Genomic DNA, 20,271 nt, shown 5'->3' on the forward strand with positions numbered 1-20,271 from the left:
AATGATATGTTTGAGATAGGATGCGAAAATAATGCATTGAACGTAATGTAATGATAGGAGTAAGATATGTTGATGAAACGTTAAGGTTAGGTTACGTATAGAAGTGCAATGGATATGAGAGATTGATAAAAATGATATGGTTATAATCAATTGATAAAAGTATATGGTTAGGTTATGGGTAGAAAGGGATAGGATCATGAAAGATTGATAGAACGATAGTGTTAAGATATATTCCTATAACGATATGACTAAGGTACGTTCATGAAATCCATATCATTGTGATAGGTTTAAGTATGTTAAGGCTGTGATAAATTAGGTTACGATATGACCATGAAGTGTTTACGATACGATATGATTATGATACGACACCTAAATGACAGATATATATATATATATATATATACACACACACACTGTGATATGATATGAAAATGATATGAAATATGTTATGGTACGAGACAAGTGATAAGTGACATGTTTATGATATGTTATATTGTGATGGTATATGTTATGGTATGATAGGTATGAAATGTTACATCTTTCCATGTAAAGTTATGTGATGAATTATGTGATGTTTATCCATGTATGCGTGATTGGAGGGAAGGTTAAAGGAAATGAAATAAATGTTATCTTATGAATAAAAATTATGGGACCTCGTGCATGTATGTATGTCATGTGTATCGGGATACTTCCCCGTTATGTTATGTTAGTACGGATGCATACCTTCGATATTTATGTCCGACATGTTATCACGAAGACTTTTTCTTTTATGAGGGTCCAGTGACGTGTATTGTGTTGTGCCCGACAAAGTCCGGCGTAAGGGGCACGTATAACAATTCGTTTGATGGGTCCATGTATGTGTACATGAGCCGTGTGTAGAAAAGTACCATGCATCCAACTCTGCCAAGAATTGAAAAAAACCTGAGGTGATGCTATGGTTTAATCCATAAGTCACAGTCATATATTGTGTGTGATTGCATTATTAACTGAATAATATAATTTACACGATATAAGGTATTTGCCTCACTAGTGGTGTTTGTATATCCCAACACAATTTTCACCTTTATAAAAAAATTTAACACCCTCTTGTAATTAAATATTATTTTATATTTAATTTTTGTGTTGTTTATCTTCATTTAAATTTATATTTTTATCGAATTTTCATGTTTTATTTTATTTTACTTTTCATTTTTTGTTTGCTTTTTCATATTTTTAATTTTGGTCGGAAATCCAAATTCTTGAAAATCGGACATCAAGAAAGATTGTGGAACTTATATTGGGAAACTTTTAATAAGATATATGGAAATTCAAGGGTTGTGCCTACCATCCTATTTTAAAATTGATGTGAAGATTTGCAGTAACATGAGCATTTAATACCTATTTTAGATTTTATTATTCTAAACTTTCTCTAATATTTGTCAGTAGAAATCATTATTTTTTTAGATTTAATATAAAAACGATATTACAATTTTGAAAACTTGTTTCCATACACAAATTTAATTTTTTTTATAATTTTGGAGAAAAACAATACCCGTTCATTATCAAATACATTTCATACAAAAAAATAATAATAAAAGAAAAAAAAACAACAACAACAACCTTTTCGTGTTATCCCATTATTTTTCATTTGTTCCTCAAGGATAATTCCACCAAAAGGAGATAATTAAGCTTCTCTATCTTTTATAGATCCACTTGTGTATCAATTCATCAACATTAGCAAGAAAGTTTCTCAAGTAAATTCCATCATCTTTAGCCGTCCAAATACAAGTTCCTACAGTTCCATGTTTGCACCTATCACGGAGCCATAAGTGCTGCGTTTCAGGCCAAAAGCTTTCAAAAGAGACATATGTATGTGGCGTCTCCAATTTGCACCAATAGAGGGTTGTTCCCCAAAAGTTAACCTTGAAGTTCCATTGGTAATCATCTCCATGATTAAGCAAACGATGATACCCCAAGTCATCGTCTTTAGACTGACAATGCACAAGCAACCCAAGTTTGCTTAGCCCGTTAACCACATGAATGTAATATCTAGAAGGTCCTGGTGGTGGTAACGCGACCCTTGGAACCTCAGCCCCCACTAAAGCCACCGTGAAAAGAAAGAAAACGACAATATTCTTTATCATTTCCTAATACACCTTTAGCTTAACTACCAATTTGTGTTGGACATGTGAATAAATATACATACTTATAGTACATGCAAGAAACTATGTAAATGCATGCTATGGTTGTAAAAAACTTAATGATTTAACTAATTTCGGTTATGCAACACAATTTAAGGTTAATTTTGGGATAATTTTAGAGATTATTAGATTTTCAATAACAAAATTCCTCGAATAGATAATAGTTACTAGCCCAAAGAAAATATAAAATAGAGAAAGCAATTCATAGATTACATATGGTATAGCACTCAAGGTATTAAATTCCCGATTTATTTTTTTAAGTTGAACTTTCAAACTTTTTACGAGGACCTTAGAAATTTTAAGGTGAGGGAGAACAGATAAGTTCAAAAAATTCTAGAACTATAGTTTCAAATAAGAATTGTCATCCATAAGGTCTAAAACGACTTGTCATCCATTAGGTGATCCATCAATAGGAATATCCTACACCCCATATCTCATTAGTGGCATAAAGGGCACATCACACTTTTGGAAGTCCATAAACTTGAACTTAGTTCGTGAAGCCTCCAACCAAACCTTGAAGTCATGACTTCCATTGCTTCATTCTCATTATTGGTGGATTTTATCTCGCAACTTCCCAACTTAACCAAAACTCAATTCAATTGAGGTAGTGGTTTGCTTTGAGGGGTGTTTAATTCCTATAGTGATCGTCTTTGGTTGTATGAACAATATTTCTTAGGTGGTTGTATGAACAATATTTCTTAGGTCTACTTATGTGGTTTGTACCAAGGCATTTTCTATACTGTCTAGGGCTACTACGTGCTCTCCACGGAGGCATGCTTGCCATTTAGAATTATGGTCATAGGAGGCTGGGTCCAAGGTATTTCACCTCGTACTAGGTGATAAGGTTACCCAAATCCTCAGCCCAACGATCCAAGCTTTTGTTTTAGCAAGAACCCTTGAATCAAAGTAATTAATACCTCCTTATATGAAATTTGGATCAACCTAGAGATAAGGCTAGAATTAGATTACCTCTTAGGATCGAAGATCTAGAAGCAAGATTTGGAACCTTATTCTAAATTGAGTCACTCCACAATCTAACTTGATCAAGGCTTGTTAGGTACATTCAAATGCGATAGGTTTGAAATTAATTGAGCTATTTGCGCATATGTTCAAATTCTGTTGTCGACATATTTTTTTGAATCGGATTTGTCCTCGAATCAGAAAAAAAAAATGACATATCTGCCACAACAAAAATACAATCTTTACCATTTTCAGTGTGCAGTCAACCAAGAACAAATTGTATAGATATATTAGTCCAAGGTTTGTTAGGTACATTCAAATGAGTATAAAATTCGTTTGGTTGTGATCTAGATTTAGTTTCTTTGCGTTTAAAACATTTGCTACAAAACTTTTGGATATCGTGCTTCATCTTCGACCAAAAAAAGTGTTTATGCAACATCTTATAAACTTTATTAATCCTGAGATGTCCCATTAAGGCACGACCATGTGCTTCTCTCCAAAGCAAATCTTTTATAGAGCATTTAGGAATACAAAGCATAAAAAATTTATGAAACAAATAATAACCATCCATAGCTTTTTTTTGCAAGACAAGATACATAAATATTTTTGAAATCTTGGTCATCTCTATATAATTAAGTAATATGCTCAAGTTCAAGAATTTTTGCACTAAGAGAAGTAAAGAGATCGTACCTTTTAGATAACACATCAGCTACCATATTACCTTGCTTATATTTGATGACATACAAAAATGTTTCAATAAATTCCACCCACTTTGCATGTCTATGATTCAGTTTGCTTTGACCCTTCACATACTTTAAGCTTTCATGATCAAAATGGATCACCAATTCTGTAGGCCATAAGTAGGGTTGCCACACATGCCATATATGAACTAAAGCAAATAATTCTTTATCATAGGTAGCATATTTTAATGCTGGCTCATTTAGTTTTTTACTAAAATATATTAAGTACTTTCCATCTTGAATTAAAACAACACTTATGCCCAAACCACATGCATCACATTCAATTTCTATAATTTTATCAAAGCTAGCCAAAACAAATGATGGTTTGCTTAATTTCTTCTTAAGAAAATTTGATGCATTCTCTTGCATTTCTCCCCATTTAAAAACAATATTCTTTTTCACTAAGTCATTCAATAGTTCAGTTATGGTTCTAAAATCATTTATAAATCTCTTATAGAGGTTAGCAAACTCGTGAAAACTCCAAAATTTACGTGCACTTTTTGGTATTGGCAAATCCATAATGAATTTAACTTTGTCTCTATCTAAAGCTACTCTACTTTTACCAACTATGAAGCCAATAGAGTTAACTTTTTCTATGCAAAAACTACCCTTATTAAAATTAAATTTCTCTTTTCTATGTGTAATCAAAACTAGTTTAACATGTTCCACATGATCAAGCAAAATCTTCAAATAAATTATAATATCATCAATATAAACAACATGTTTTCTCATATATTTTCTCAAAACATTATATATTAAGCGCATGGGTGTACTAGGAGCATTAGTTAACCTAAAAGGCATAACAAGCCATTCATACAATCCAAACTTAATATTGAAATTTGTTTTCCATTCATCTTCTACGTGCATTCTAATTTGATGATATCCAGATTTCAAGATAATTTTTATATCTAGACACGAATCATGCAATAAACAAGCAAATCATCTAACCTAGGAATAGGATGTCGATACTTTACCATGATTTTGTTGATGACTCTATTATCCATGCATATGCACCAAGTTTCATCTTTCTTTGGCACCAATAAGTCTCGTATAGAACATGGTCTCAAACTTTCCCGTACATAGCCCTTCTCCATGAGCTCCTCCACTTGCCTTCAAATTTCTTTTGTCTCGGTTGAATTGACTTGATAAACTAGCTTATAAGGAATAACAGTCCTTGGAATGAAATCTATTTTATGTTCAGTACCTCCAATGAGAGGTATTTCTTTATCTTGAAACATTTCTTCAAATTCCTGGAAAAGAGATTGAAAAATACCCGGCAAAACCATGTTGTTATAGTTAGAGACCAAAAATCCTCCATTGTACACAAGTACAAAAATCGATTTTTGTGAAAACCTTCTCACCTCTACAACCGTAGCCAAATAACTCTCTCTTTCTTTTTTCTTCAATTTCATCTCTTTTTTCATTATTCTTTTTTTTTCTTAGATTTTTCTCTATTTTTTCACTCAACTCTTGTTTTTCTAATTCTTTTTCCTCACACTCTTTCTTTCTTTTCTCCAACTTTAATTGATCAGCAAATACATTTGCAAAACTCAAAGGTACAAGAATGGTTTTTCTACCATCTTTTACAAAAGAATACCTATTCAAATAGCTATCATACATAACCCTCCTATCAAATTGCCATCACAAAGAACTTCATCTTTATATTTTTCCAAAGTAAAAGATATTAAAGCTTGAGAAACTACCTTCATTGTTCCACTATCATTGAGTCATTGGAGCTTGTAAGATTTAGGATGATCTTGGGTCGGAATTTGTAACCTTTTGATCAACATGGTACTTACAACATTGGTGCAACTTCTACTATCAATGACAAGACTACAAGCAGTTCCCTTGACTAAACACCGCGTGTGGAACAAGTTGTCTCTTTGATCATCAACATCCGTAACTTGAGTTTTAACAAGTCTTCTTGTAATAAGTGCCAAATGAATCCAATCTTCCAATTCCTCCTCATTCTTCTGGACTTCTTCAACTAGATCATTGATCTCCCCTCCATTTTCCTCGTCTTGGTTCATGATTGTACACACAGTAGTAAAATATGTTTAGGACCTCAGACACTCAACTCACTGATTTTACACTTAGGGGCACTCTTGTTTATACACACAAAGGTAGGTTGTTTGGGAAAGTGTGATCAAGGTAGGCTAATATATGGGTAAAACAATTATGATAGTAGCAAGCTATTCAAGGCAATCAAGATAAGTTAATTATGAAATAACAACAAAATAAAACAAGTGAATAAACAAATAAGCGACAAAGATATTTTTCAATATAATTGCACACTGAAAAAAAGAATTTCAAAGAGAATGGTCGTGAAGATCGAACACAACAATTCCAGATTTATATGCTTTAGGGAAAAATGAGAATTGAAATTTATTTGATCTTCAAATAAATGTGCAAATGATGTAATAATGAGGATTTATTAAGAGAAATATGATAAGGATTTTTTTTTTCAAGATCGAAATAGGATCTTTAAGAGGATGCTAAGAACAAAATAGAAAGATAATGAAGAACGATGGAAATGACAGTAAGAAAATAAATAACAGCTTTAAAGAAACGATAAATAACAGTGAAAATTAAAGATAAAATCAATTCTAGAGTCAGCCACAAAGATGCAATCTACGCTCTGATACCAAGTTGATAAGGCAACCCTAATCCTCAGCCCAACAATCCAATCTTTGGTTTTAGCCAGAATCCTTGAATCAAAGTAATTAACACCTCTTTATACAAAATTTGGATCAACCAAGAGATAAGGCTAGAATTAGATTACCTCTTACAATCGAATATCTAGAAGCAAGATTTGGAACCTTGTTCTAAATTGAGTCACTCCACAATCTAACTTGATCAAGTCTTGATTGAATGGCTCGGGTGCAATTCAACCACAAGAATTGCTTGAAACTTAGAAATGGCAAATATGATGCTCGGATTTCTAAGGGAAACGTCTTAATTTGAGATCTGAATTACTTTCATCCACGAATTTGAATTTTACATAACATATTGTGGGTATTTATAGTCTCCCGACAAAAGACGTTTGTGGACGGGATTTATTCGAGACGTTTGTGGATGGGATTTATTCCCGATTCTCTTTCATCTCCACAAAAGAATAAGTCAAATTGACCATTTGACTTTTACATAATTTATGAAATTAAACATAGATTTTTTAAACAAATGTTGATGTGCTTGAGTGGCTAATGCGATAGGTTTGAAATAAATTGAGTTTTTTTGTGCGTAGGTGTTGTTGACATATTTTTTTGAATCTTCTTGGCAATAGGCTCATTTGGAACACCGTGATTCTTATCACTAGACCTTAGAAAGTCTCATGTACATCTTTGGACGTCTCGCACTTTGCGGCGTCACCTCTCTATCTTCCTAAGGCTAGTAAGCTATAAAATGACCTCTCTCGGCCTCCTCACAATAACTTGCATGTAGCATAGGCATAATTATAGTTACCACGTAACCCAAGGCAAATATAATATTCACACGCTTTACATCATATCATAACCTACTAAAGAGGGTTAGACTGAATATCTGGTCGTGGAGAGGCGCGTTGTCGAGTTGAGTCTGTAACGGAATCGAAAAAAAAGGGGGTCGTCGGCAGAGCCAAAAACTGAGCCAAAATTTTCGCTCGCACACAACCCACAAAGGGAAGTCGAAGGCTGGTATACCATAGAACTCGACCCCGATCTTCAACCACCCCGAAACGACCTGCAAAGAACGAAAACAGTGAAAAAAAACGAGAAGGAACAGAAAACTCCGACGAAACTCCGGCAAAGCCGAACCATACGAGATCAACGTCAAAACCTCCACTTTACCTCACAAAAGTAATCCCATAACCTTTTACACCCATCATGAGTAGATTTAGATGAATCATTTATGTTGAACACCATCGAAAAGGAAGACGGAACGTCGGACTTTCGAACTTCTCTAGATCTGGGAGTGTGAGGCCCTTACAAACGAAATCTGTACCGAAAATGGGGTTAGAGTGAAGAAGAGACACGGGCATAGAGAAAAAAGGAGGAGAAAAGGACGTCGAGACAACGTTATCGAGGAGAGAGAAAGGTCGCCGAAAAAATGTGCAGGCAATCGAGCAAAGAGGACAAAGTTCGGCCCGAGGCTTGGATCCAAGGTCGCCGAAAAAATGTGCAGGCAATCGAGCAAAGAGGACAAAGTTCGGCCCGAGGCTTGGATCCTGTAACCCAAACCGAACCTAGCCCCCTCAAATCAGCCCAAAGCTCATAAGCCCAGCTCGCCTACATTTTTCCTTCACCTGCGAACGACCTGTCACCTACGAACGACCCAACACCTACGAATGGCCTGTCACCCACGAACGGCCCATCACCCGCGAACAACCCATCACCCGCAAATGGCCAGTCACCCGCGTATGACCCAAAACCCGTGAGCAATATGAAAACCCGCGCCTCGACCCGAGACCCCTGCACACACGTCGCTCTCTGATTGTGCCACGTGGCACGTCTGCAGCGCGGCTCCCCTAGGCTCCGGCGGCTCAATCGGCTCGGTGGCGGTTTCTCGGCTCCGACGGCTTATTCAGCTTGGGAAACCTATTTCCAGCCCGTTTGTCACCGTTCCGACCATCCCGGACTTAGTTTCGACCCTATTTAAGGTAAAATAGAACATTTTAAGTTAGTATTTCACAAATTCAAGTTGGGAATTAATTATATTTTTGAAATACTAACGAAAGTGACGAATGAACCAATAGCAACCGACCACCAATGGAAGTGTAGAACGATCACGAGGAGCTAGGAGCTTACATTATATTCTAGGGAGTACTTCGGCTAAAGCCTACCAAGTAAGTGGCTCACCCATCGTAGTTTACGCATTATTTGCTTTATGTTGGCACGTGCCCGTTGATTTGCACGTGTCATTAAATTGTATGCTATTTTAATGTGCTTAAGTATTAAATCATGCGAACGTGAATGCATGCTATGTATGGCGCTTAGCTTGGAACGTGAATGTATGTCGTTGATATGGTAGGATACCACACTCTTTCTTGTCTTGTTCTTGTTCTTGTTTCTTATTCTAAGTACTTAGGCCCACTTGTTCTTGACTTGGTGATATGAACCAAGAGACATCAATCATACAATATGCTTCAATGAAGATGTGAAGAAAATATTGTTGAAATTATCAAAAGATATTTTAATTCATGCCACATTGAATAAGAATGAAGTTTCATGTTATAAATTTTACTGTTGAGACTGATTTTCTTTTCATTCAATGACCTAGGTAACTCGATCTTAATCCTAAGCTAACCATGAACTTCTGTTTATTCGGAATTATTCTTAGATTTTCATGGGTGAGAGTGCCTCAAGTTCGCCGACTCAATAGCCCTCCCATTTCAGGGGTAAGACTGGGTAAATGGCTGGGAACGTGGGGTGCAAGATGGAATTCACTCCTACCCACTTTTAAGGATAGAAGAGAGGTAGTTCCCTTAAGTACTGACTCCAAGTCTTGAACAAGGGGCCCCACCCTCTCATTGGCCTGAGAGGGATTCGGTTTACTGGTTCGACCACAAACCAATTGTTCATTAGAGAATCGGTGAGACATAAGAAACAAGAAGTAACTTCAGGAGTAAAATGGTAAATTGATCCAGCTCTAGTTACGAACAACCTGTGAAGGATCGACTTACTAATCATGGTTATATCAAATGGACAGAAATATATCTATAGTGAGGGGAGTGCAACTACTAGGCTATAGTGGAATGTCCTAGTAGTTAACGAATGTTGGTTAACAAAGTTAATGAGTTTAACCGGTTAATCTTGGATCGTTGGAGCCCATGATCTAGAGGTCCATCAGGTCCTTCTGCTAGCTCATATCGGACTAAACCATAGAGCAGTGTGACGAGTGAGTTCAAAGTGTTCGAATTCAAATTATGAAGAATGCGCTACATATATACGATATAATTAACCGCATTTTTGTTTTATTTACAAGATAAACAAAAAGAGAGAATCTGAGATATTTAAATAAGATTTAAATATCTTAATCAAATATATGTCGGAATTGATTGAGATTGGCATTTGAATTAATATTAAATATTAATTAAATGGTTTAATTAATATTTAATATTAATTAAATAGTTGAATTAATATTAAATATTAATTAAATAGTTTAATTAATCATTTAATATTACTTTATTTGAAATTAATAATTCAAATGGATTGTTGAATCAAAAGAAGAAAGTCAAAATGTTGACTTCGATTAATGGAAAAATCCATGTTAGTGGAATTTTGAGGTGTCAAAATTTGGTTTAACTCAACTTGCATGCTTGCCAAATAAACCTCACAAATTTGAGTGGAATTTTGAGTGTCAAAATTTGGTGATCTCAAATTTGCAAGAACATGCAAACATGACTCTATAAATAGAGTGATCATTATACATGAAATGTCTTCTTCTTGGTAAAAAAACCTTGAGAAAAACCTCTCACAAACACTCTCTTCATATATACAAAATCTCCCCAAGTTTAGTCACTCACCGGATTCCACAATCCCGTTCTAAGGTCGGAGGGTAGTGAAGAAAGGAATTTGAACTACAAAAGGTTAGTATTCAAACCCATTAAGTTTTAATACTTATGAACATGCTAGTTATTTACTATAATTGATTTTCTAAAAGTGCCTAAGATCTAAATTTCTTCCGCATGTGTTATATTAGCACCATCAATGATGACACGTGCTCGTGGTTTTGCACGTGTCATAGATCATGTATGTATGTCGTTATGAAATAGTACGAAAATACTATGCAATATGATTTGTTGAAAACGTTCTTGGGATATATTATGTGACTGTTATGATATATGATATGATTTGTGCACGATATGGATTATTGTGTCTGAAAGCATAAAAACGATATGATATGAGTTATATGTTTGATGAATGATATGATTGACATGAGAAATGACAACTAGCATGAAATACAACACCGGCAAATGCATGAAAGTTATGATAAATGATATGATAAAAGTTATGAAATATGATATGAAAAATGTTATGATATGAAGAAGACGCTAGTGGGATTGTATTAAGGATAATTAAAATGGAAAGATAATGGGACCTCGTGCATTATTGTGTGCTGATGCATCGGGGGTAACCCTATTCCTTTACGGTAGTCTAGATGTGTATGCTAATAGGTAGGGGAACGATCATTATGTTTGACATCCGGAAGGTCGCTACTCCTAACGGGTGTCTAGCATCAACAACTCCTAAAGAATGCTCGTCAGACTATAAATGAGCCTAGGAGGTGTGCGAACGACTAGTAGGTCCATACTCACACATGTGGGCCTGTGTAGAGAAATTAATTACACATCCAAGTTGCACCGTTAGGATAGCCACCTTAGAAAAATAAACTATTATAATAGGTCCCATGCAAGTAACTATGTGTCTTTGTATTTTAACCTCAATAGGGGATCGCTTACTGAGTATTTCTTAAAATACTAAAGTCAAGTGTTACTCTATTTTTCAGGTAAAGGCAAGGCGCTTCTGTATGATCGCAATCATGAGACTGTGACAGATGCTTGGATAGTTTTGTATTTAATTTTTAGTAGACCATAGGTTAGTATAGGTTAATTGCATTTCCATTTAGTAACATATAAATTAGTTTAGAACATTTCACTTGGATTGTTTTTCATTTTATTTCTATTTGTATTAGTTTATTCAATAGTATTTTCCAATCCAAAACTAAATCTTTTGAGCTAGATTTAAGAATTATAATGAAACTTTACCAAATTAACGTAAGTAGAGATTTGAAAACAAGACTTACTAGTTCAAATTTTTCTAATGGCGAACTTTTCTTCATGTGCCTGAAAGGTTGATGGATGTTATCGTTGGCCTCCGGGTGCTTGATGGATGTTATCGTTGGCCTCCGGGTGCTTGATGGATGTTATCGCCCCATTAAGCATACGTGTGACTGTACGCATGAATATTTATATATTAACTTCAAGTGATTAAATGTGTAATTCTCCCGGTAGAGAGTAGGTAAATAAAACAAATTAAGACTAGGGTTAGGGTATTAGTTTGGCTAGACGGTAGCCTAAGATGGAATGTCTCTAGTAGTCCGAGCGAGTAGAAATTTACAAGACAACCAGAGTTGTGGCCCTAGTTCTCTTAATGATTCAAACTCAGGTAGTCAAATTTGAGAAACTTGAAGACCTGAATCCATGTCTAACATAGTTTTGTTTTAAATGTTTTGTTATGAACTCTATTTTGATATAATGTAAAGATATTGTATATTATGTTTAAAATTGTTTATTTATTATTATTATTATTTTTTTTTTTTTTGTAAAAACTCTGTCGTCTTTTTATACTATGGAGTCAACTCTAGTTGCAATCTATGCGTCGTTCTAGCTCAAAAATGAAGTCATGAAAATAATGGTATTAGAGCCAAAGGTTTCTCTATGATCCAGCTCAAGGGACACCTTACCGAGACCAAGCAAGTACACCTCTAAGACTTAGGTCAAGTATTCCCAAGGTTATAAGTTATTGGGTGCATGATTGTAGGGTTATTATTTATGATAAGATTTGAGATAACCTTAAGACCCTGACCATAAGTATCCCCTTGTTCTTGCTTAATTCTTTAATTTCTTTCCTTTTAATCGTTTGGATCTTTCTTGGGCGGCTTATTCTTGTTAGAGCTAATTCCCTTCATTTTTTGGGTGTTACGCCCGCAATCGTCAGTGTGCTTTAGAAATCTGAAACGAAACATGGGTCTGGAACGGTAGTCCCATCCATGACTTTGTGAATTGATGGGAGAGCGAGGAAAGACAGGAAGAATGAAAAAGGGATCAAAATTCAACGGCGAGGAGCTCTTGAGAAGACAAATAAAAGTTTCGGTAAATTCACATATAGCCATGTGTTGAAGAAAATATCCATCGGGTCGGGTCAGATTCTTGTAAACCGTGATTACAACCTCTGACTCAAATTAAGACAAACCGAAGCCTCGACCCATGACTAGTGCGAAGCCCAGCATCCAGAACAAATCCCTGAAGCCCACCTGTAATGCTCGGCCCACCTGTAAAATTGATTGCATGACCCACTACCACTAGAATTTTTTCACAAAATGATTAAGTTATGATAGACGGTAGTGACTCTAGATAAGTAGAAATCTAGGGTCGTTATAGTATTCTTGTTTGAACCGAAGGACATGCTCCTTATATTAGAAATTTAGGTTAGATGGGCACAAATTAAGTTAAAAAAGACATAGATTAAGAGATAAAAAAATTGATCTTGCCACTTTTTTTTTTAACAAAAAAAATAATAATAATAACCCGGAGTTGTAATAAACCATAAAGCATTAAAGAATTCTTCACTTTTGAACTTAAAGTATTAAACTTCTATTTAAACATTCAAACTGTAATTATTTTTTTATAAATCGCAATAGAAGTTGAATATCAATGATAGACTTTTTTTTTCCATTGTATATTATACTTCCCGTGGTTGAACTGTTTTTTAAAAAAAAACCATCAATTATATAAATTTAGAGATATATATAAACGTACATATATATATAAAGACGGTGTCGTTGAAAATTTGAAATCATACATCACCCTTATTTACCTAAATCATTGACCTTCAACTTGCAATAGACCGTTAGAAGTTCTCCTTCCTTATAATTGAGAATTGTCACTTTCCAAGGTGACCCCCGAGATTGGAGAGATAAACAAGTGAAGGCATTAAAAGTAGATGCAAAAGTAAACAACAAAATCACACAGAGACAATTCATAGCATTCATTTTTTGATGTTTTAGAATCTATAATGGCCCTAGATTCCTATTTAACCTAAAGCCGCTACTATATACATATCATAAAATATTTTATGGGAAAATACTTCATTCAAAACTTTATCATAAAACGTTTTTGTGGACTTACATGTTTTCTAGAAGGTCTTTAAAATAAAATACCAAAAATTAAAATGACATAAAGTAAAACTGGCCTATACTAACCTATATGCAACAAAATTAAATGCATACTAACCTACATTGTAGAGTCTACGAAATTAAAATTTTCAAAACTCCCCAATCGTCAGCCGTGCAGGGGAGCCTTGCCTCTACCTGAAAAATAAGAGTAGCACATGACTTGAGTATTTTGATAAATACTCAGTAAATCACCCTACTATTGGGATTAAATGCAAGCACATGCAATCATGAGTGGGACCTATCATATCAATCTATATTTCTTAGGCAGCTAAACTAAGCGGGGTCAATTTGATGTGTATTTACTGCTCTACACACAGTCTACACGTACGAGTATGGACCCACAAGTCGGCTCGTACACCTCTTGGGCCCCTTTCTTGTTAGGCGAGCATTATCTGGGAGCTGTTGATGTCGGACACCCATTAGAAATAGCAACCTTCGTAGCATTATAACAAATATAATGGTCGTTTCCTTGTCCTGTAGTGTACGCGTTCGTACCATCGCTAAAGATGAAGGGGTATCCCCCGATGCATGAACACACAATGATACATGAGGTCCCAACATTTTTCTTTGATGGAGTTAATATAACTAGCTTGTTCATAATTATTAAAACTCAAGGTCTTTGAGTACTAACATTTTGTAGTTCAAATTTCTTTTTACTCACGAACTAGTTTCGAACAACCACTAGTGTCTTCTCCGCTATTCTCCGGTCTTAGAACGGGATTGAGGAATCCGGTGAGTGACTAAACTTGGAAGGGATTTAGTATATATGAAGAGAGAGTTTGTGGGAGTTTTTCCGAGATTTTTTAAAGGGAGAAGTTCCATGTACCTTAATCACTAAAACATTAATTTTTCTATTTAATTAATATTTAATATTAATTCAAATGCCAATCTCAATCAATTCTGACATATATTTGATTAAAATATTTAAATATTGTTTAATATTCTCTCTTTTTGTTTAATTCGTAAATAAAAAAATGCAATTAAATATATCGTATATATGTAGCGCATATTTTCTAATTTGAATTCGAACTCACTCATCACACTATTCTATGGTTTTGTCAGATATGAGATAGCAGATGGATCTAATGGACCTATATTTCATGCTCTCCAACTATTCAAGATTAACTGGTTAAACTCATTAACCTTGTTAACCAACATTTGTTAACTACTAGGACACTCCACTATAGCCTAGTAGTTGCACTCCCCTCACTATAGATATATTTTTGTCCATTTGATATAATCATGATTAGTAGGTCGATCCTTCACAGGTTGTGCATAACTAGAGCTGGGTCAATTTATCGTTTTACCCTTCAAGTTACTTCATGTTTCTTATGTCCCACTAATCCTCTAATGAACAATTGGTTTTTGGTCCAACCAAAAACCAAATTCCTCTCAGGCCAATGAGAGGGTAGGGCCCCTTGTTCAAGACCTGGAGTCAGTACTAAGGGAGCTACCTCTCTTCTATCTTTAAAAGTGGGTAGGAGTGAATTCCATCTTACACTTCACGTCCTCAGCCATTCACCTAGTCTTACCCCTAAAATGGGAGGCCTATTGAGTCGGCGAACTCGAGCCCCTCTCACACATGAAAATCTAAGGATAATTTCGAATAAACAAGAGTTCATTGTTAGCTCAGGATTAAGATAGAGTTACCTGGGTCATTGAATGATAAGAAAATCAGTCTCAACAGTAAACGACATTATAAAGTGAGAGTGATTTTCTTCATGGTTCGATCTTATGCAATAGTCATTGCATAGGACACCCCCACTCACATGCCTCCACATGTACAATTTAGTGATCACATTGTTTATGTCATATAGAAAAGTGGGCCACATCCATAGTGTCCCAGGATAAGTTACTCAACTATATCCTTGTACTATAGATCATTTTGACTATATACTTGAACTTGATCCACTCGTATGTCTCTACATATAGTTCAAGTAATCATCCTATAGTCAAAGTGTTCTTAGTTTATTGTATTTAGATTAATAATCGTAAAATTCACTTTATTCAATAGCAATCTTTACTGAATAAACATCAATAATAATTTTATTGAAAATAGAATATGTTTTTGTTTACCAACTATGAGTTTTATTTCATAAAACCCAACAAACTCCCACTTGGATTAAAACTCTAGTGGGGTTTTATAAAGTTGAGTAGAGAGAAATACATAAATACAATAAAGTAGGGCATCACATACTCATGCCTTTTCTCCCACTTACCCTAGATTACATAACTCGTAGTTCTATACTCACTAGGTGCCCTTCAAACACTTTAGTCGTGAGGGGCTTTGTAAATGGATCAGCAATGTTGTGCTCTGAATCTATTTGTGTGATGATCACATCTCCTCGTTGCACAATCTCCCTTATGAGATGATATTTGCGCTCAATATGTTTTCCTTGCTTATGATTTCTTGGTTCTTTTGAATTTGCAACTACTCTACGGTTGTTACAACAAAGAGTGACGGGAAGATGCTTATTTGGAACGACTTCCCAATCAGTTAAGAACTTCCTAAGCCATACAGATTCTTTCGCTGCTTCACAAGCAGCAAAATACTCAGCCTCCATGGGGCAATCAACAATGCAACCTTGCTTTATGCTTCTCCATATTATTGTTCCTCCGTTCAGAGTGAAGACAAATCCTAGTGTCGATTTCCTCGAATCTACATCGGTCTGAAAATTTGAGTCAGTGTACCCTATAAGGTTCAAATCTTTAGCACTGTATATTAGCATATAGTCCCTCGTTCTCCTTAGATACTTAAGGATATTCTTAACGGAAGTCAAATGAGCACGTCCCGGATTGGACTAATATCTGCCGACAATTCCCACAGTATATTTTAGGAAATCACAACCAATTATATTTTAGATCTCCTAATTCTGAATGATTTAGATTGTCAATAATTTTATATGAATTATAGAAAAAGAATACAACTAAATGAATTGATTAAATTAAAAGCTAAGAATATAATGGTTAACTAAAGGAAGACAAAGTAAATAAGAAAAAATGAAATAGATATGGAAATTAAAAATACTGTTACCGGAAAAAGAAAAGAAAAAAGAAAAAAAAAATAAAAATAGAATGGGAAGATTTGGAGTAGGAATATATTAACAAAATTTGCCAAAATATCATAATTTAACCATGGGCAATGTAAATTAGAGAAATAATTTTATGGAGTTCAAACTTGAAACTGATGTCATGGGCTCACATAGGTTGACTTGAATTTCAATGGACTTTCATTAAGGATAACGACAGAATATTGGCCTAAGCTAACCAGGTAATGATTTTACTATCGGCATGGTTATATTTGATGTTGACACGTGCCCTATGGTTCTGCACGTGTCATCTTCATAGTCCAACCCCTCTCTTTGGGTATAATCCTTTACTACAAGTCGAGCTTTAAAGGTCTATACCTTACCGGTTAGATCTTGTTTCCTCTTATAGATCCATTTACAACCAATAGGTTTTACCCCATCTGGTTGATCTACAAGTTCCTAGACTAAATTGAAGTACATTGACTCCATTTCAAGATTCATGGTTTTAATCTACGGATCTCTATCTTCATCATTCATTGCTTGTTTATAGGTCAATGGATCCTCAACGCCATCATCATGTATGATGACTTGAGTTTCTGCCAAACCCAAGTAACGATCCGGTTGAGTTATAACCCTCCCACTACGTCGAGTAATTCTCAACTCTTGAGAATGATGTGATTGACCAGAAGTGCCATCTCCATCAACAACTCTTGTTGTTTTACCAGTAGCTTCTTTATAAATCTCACTTAATACTAGTTTGCTACGAGGTTGGTGGTTTCTTACGTGGTCTTCCTCTAAGAATGTAGCGTTTGTTGATACAAACTCTCTATTTTCTTGAGCGTCATAAAACAACCACCTTTCGTCTCTTTGGGGTATCCTACGATAAACATAATTTTGAACGACGTTCTAATTTCTTGGGGTTTTGCAACAACACATGTGTTGGGCATCTCAAAATCCTGAAGTGACGTAAACTACCTTTATGCCCTTTCCATAACTCACAAGGTATTTCTGAAACACTCTTAGAAGAAACCATGTTCAAAATGTATGTAGCAGTCTCCACTACATATCCTCAAAACAGATCAGGTAATTGAGCAAAACTCATCATAGATTCAACCATGTCTAATAGAGTTCTATTTCTCCTTTCAGATACACCATTTTGCTGAGGCATACTAGGGGCTAAGAGTTAAGACGTTATTCCATGTTCTCCTTTCAGATACACCATTTTGCTGAGGCATACTAGGGGCTAAGAGTTAAGACGTTATTCCATGTTCTATCTTCAGATACACCATTTTGCTGAGGCATACTAGGGGCTAAGAGTTAAGACGTTATTCCATGTTCTATCCTATAGTCCTGAAATCTTAAGTCCATATACTCTCCAACTCGATCTGATCGAAGTGTTTTAATAGTTTTACCTAATAGATTCTCAACCTCAGTCTTATACTCTTTGAATTTTTCAAGAGCTTCAGACTTGTGATGCATTAGGTAAAGATAGCCATACCATGAATAATCATCAATAAAACTGATGAAATATTCATACCTTCCTCATACTTTGACATTCATTGGACCATAGAGATCTGTATGCACAAGTTCTAAGGTTTCTTTAGCTCAATAACCTTTTTCGAAAAACGGTCGTTTATTCATTTTACCCTCAAGACAAGACTCACATGGAGGTAAAGAGTTTCTTCTAACTCATTTAGAAGTCCTCTTTTAACCAATCTCTCAATCGTATTGAAATTAATGTGGCCTAGTCTTAAGTGCCAAAGATAGGTATTGGGAGAAAGCTTTTGTCGTTTATTTTGAGTTTCAGCTGTTTTAAACATCTCGGTTTTTAAAATAGCATTTTTTTCGCTCCATTTTAACATATATAAGTTGTTTTCTAGTTTTGTGGAACAAATATGAATACCTCTTTTGCAAATGAACACTTCGTTGATTTCAAAAGATAGTTTATACAATTGTTCTAATAAACAAGAGATAGATATTAAATTTCTTTTCATTTTAGGAACAAAGAGTACAATATCTAATATAATGAATATATCTCCAAAAAATAATTTTAAATTTCCTAATGATCTTGTTGAGACAACCTCTCCTATTCCAACCCAAAGTGTTATCTCGCCATCCGCAAGCATTCTTCAGGAGCTAGTTTTCTGGAAAAAAGAACAAATATGATTAATGACCCTTGAATCTAGTATCCAAGTTGAGTTATAATACTCTACTAAACATATTTTTACAACGAGTAAATCATATTTATCTTGTTGTGTCTTTTTGACTTTCTTCTCTGCAAGGTATTTTGGGCAATTTCTCTCAGTGCCCGTTTTCATTGCAATGGAAACATTTCCCTTTATCTGCTTTTTGAACCTTGTGTTTGTGGTCAATAGGAATCTTATTTTCCCCGTTACCCTTCTTCTTTATCAAAACACTTTTAGAAGTTGAACGTCCAGACTTATTTTTTAGGACGATCCTCGTAGTAATTTCTTAGAGATAACAACATTTGCTTCTCTTGTTTGTCTCTTGTTCGTTAAGAGAGATTGATAAGTCTTTAGCTCATTAAGAAGAGCAGTCAAGTTATTTTCTATCTTGTTCATCATCACATTTGTGCGGAACTGAAAGAAGTTCTTTGGAAGAGACTCCATGATAAAACTGACTTGACTCTTCTCATCAATGACAATGCCATTTTCTTCTGCCACATTGAAATGGACCATGATGTCCAGGACATGTTCTCTAACTGAGGTCCCTTCTTTCATACAGTAGTTGTAAATGTATTTTATGGCGTTATGTCTAAGGGAGAAGAACGGTTGTCCAAACATCCCTTTCAGAGATTCCATAATCTCTTTAGCAGTACCCATGACATCGTGTTTCTTAGCCAAAACATCAGATATGCTGTCTAAAATGTACAGTCGGGCTTTGTCATATGCCTTTGTCCATCTGTCATATGCATCCCAAACTGTTCGGTTTGCATTTGAGCTGGGGTTTGGAGGACATTCCTCAGTTAAAACAAACCTTAAATTATCAATTACAAGTATTGTGTTTAGGTTTGATTTCCAAGTTGCGTAATTGTTGTCGTTTAATTTCTCAGAAGCGAGTAATTGTACTATTGAGTTTGCCATGCTGTGATATAAAGAAAATTATATTACTTATTTGATTTAATCCTGTTTAATCCAATCAGGTTTAGCAAATGTAATAATGTACCCAAAAATTATTAATTTGCAATGATACTTTAGTGAGTTAGAGCAACTGCTACCGAGGGGCAGTTAATCACTTCTTCATTCAACCAAGACATTCTTGACTTAAACACTAATCCTAGAATAACTCTTGTTCCTAGTAATCGCTATTTTGGTCAAGAATATACTAACTCATAGTAATTCTTCGTAAGTGTGACCCACCAATTTCAGACCTCAGAGATTGGTCCCAACAACGCTATCGAATATAAAAAAA

At 34.9% G+C, this 20,271-nt stretch overlaps 1 protein-coding gene across 1 annotated transcript; it reads right to left on the reverse strand.

The window, feature by feature from the left end:
- Positions 1-1,673: 1,673 nt before the first annotated feature.
- On the reverse strand, positions 1,674-2,123 carry LOC111473967 (S-protein homolog 1-like). Its single transcript, XM_023119252.1, has one exon. The coding sequence runs from the start codon at positions 2,121-2,123 to the stop codon at positions 1,674-1,676; it is 450 nt and encodes a 149-aa protein (XP_022975020.1).
- Positions 2,124-20,271: the final 18,148 nt, after the last annotated feature.

The sequence above is a fragment of the Cucurbita maxima genome, unplaced genomic scaffold, assembly GCF_002738345.1.
Source record: "Cucurbita maxima cultivar Rimu unplaced genomic scaffold, Cmax_1.0 Cma_Scf00203, whole genome shotgun sequence".
Taxonomy (NCBI): Eukaryota; Viridiplantae; Streptophyta; class Magnoliopsida; order Cucurbitales; family Cucurbitaceae; genus Cucurbita; species Cucurbita maxima.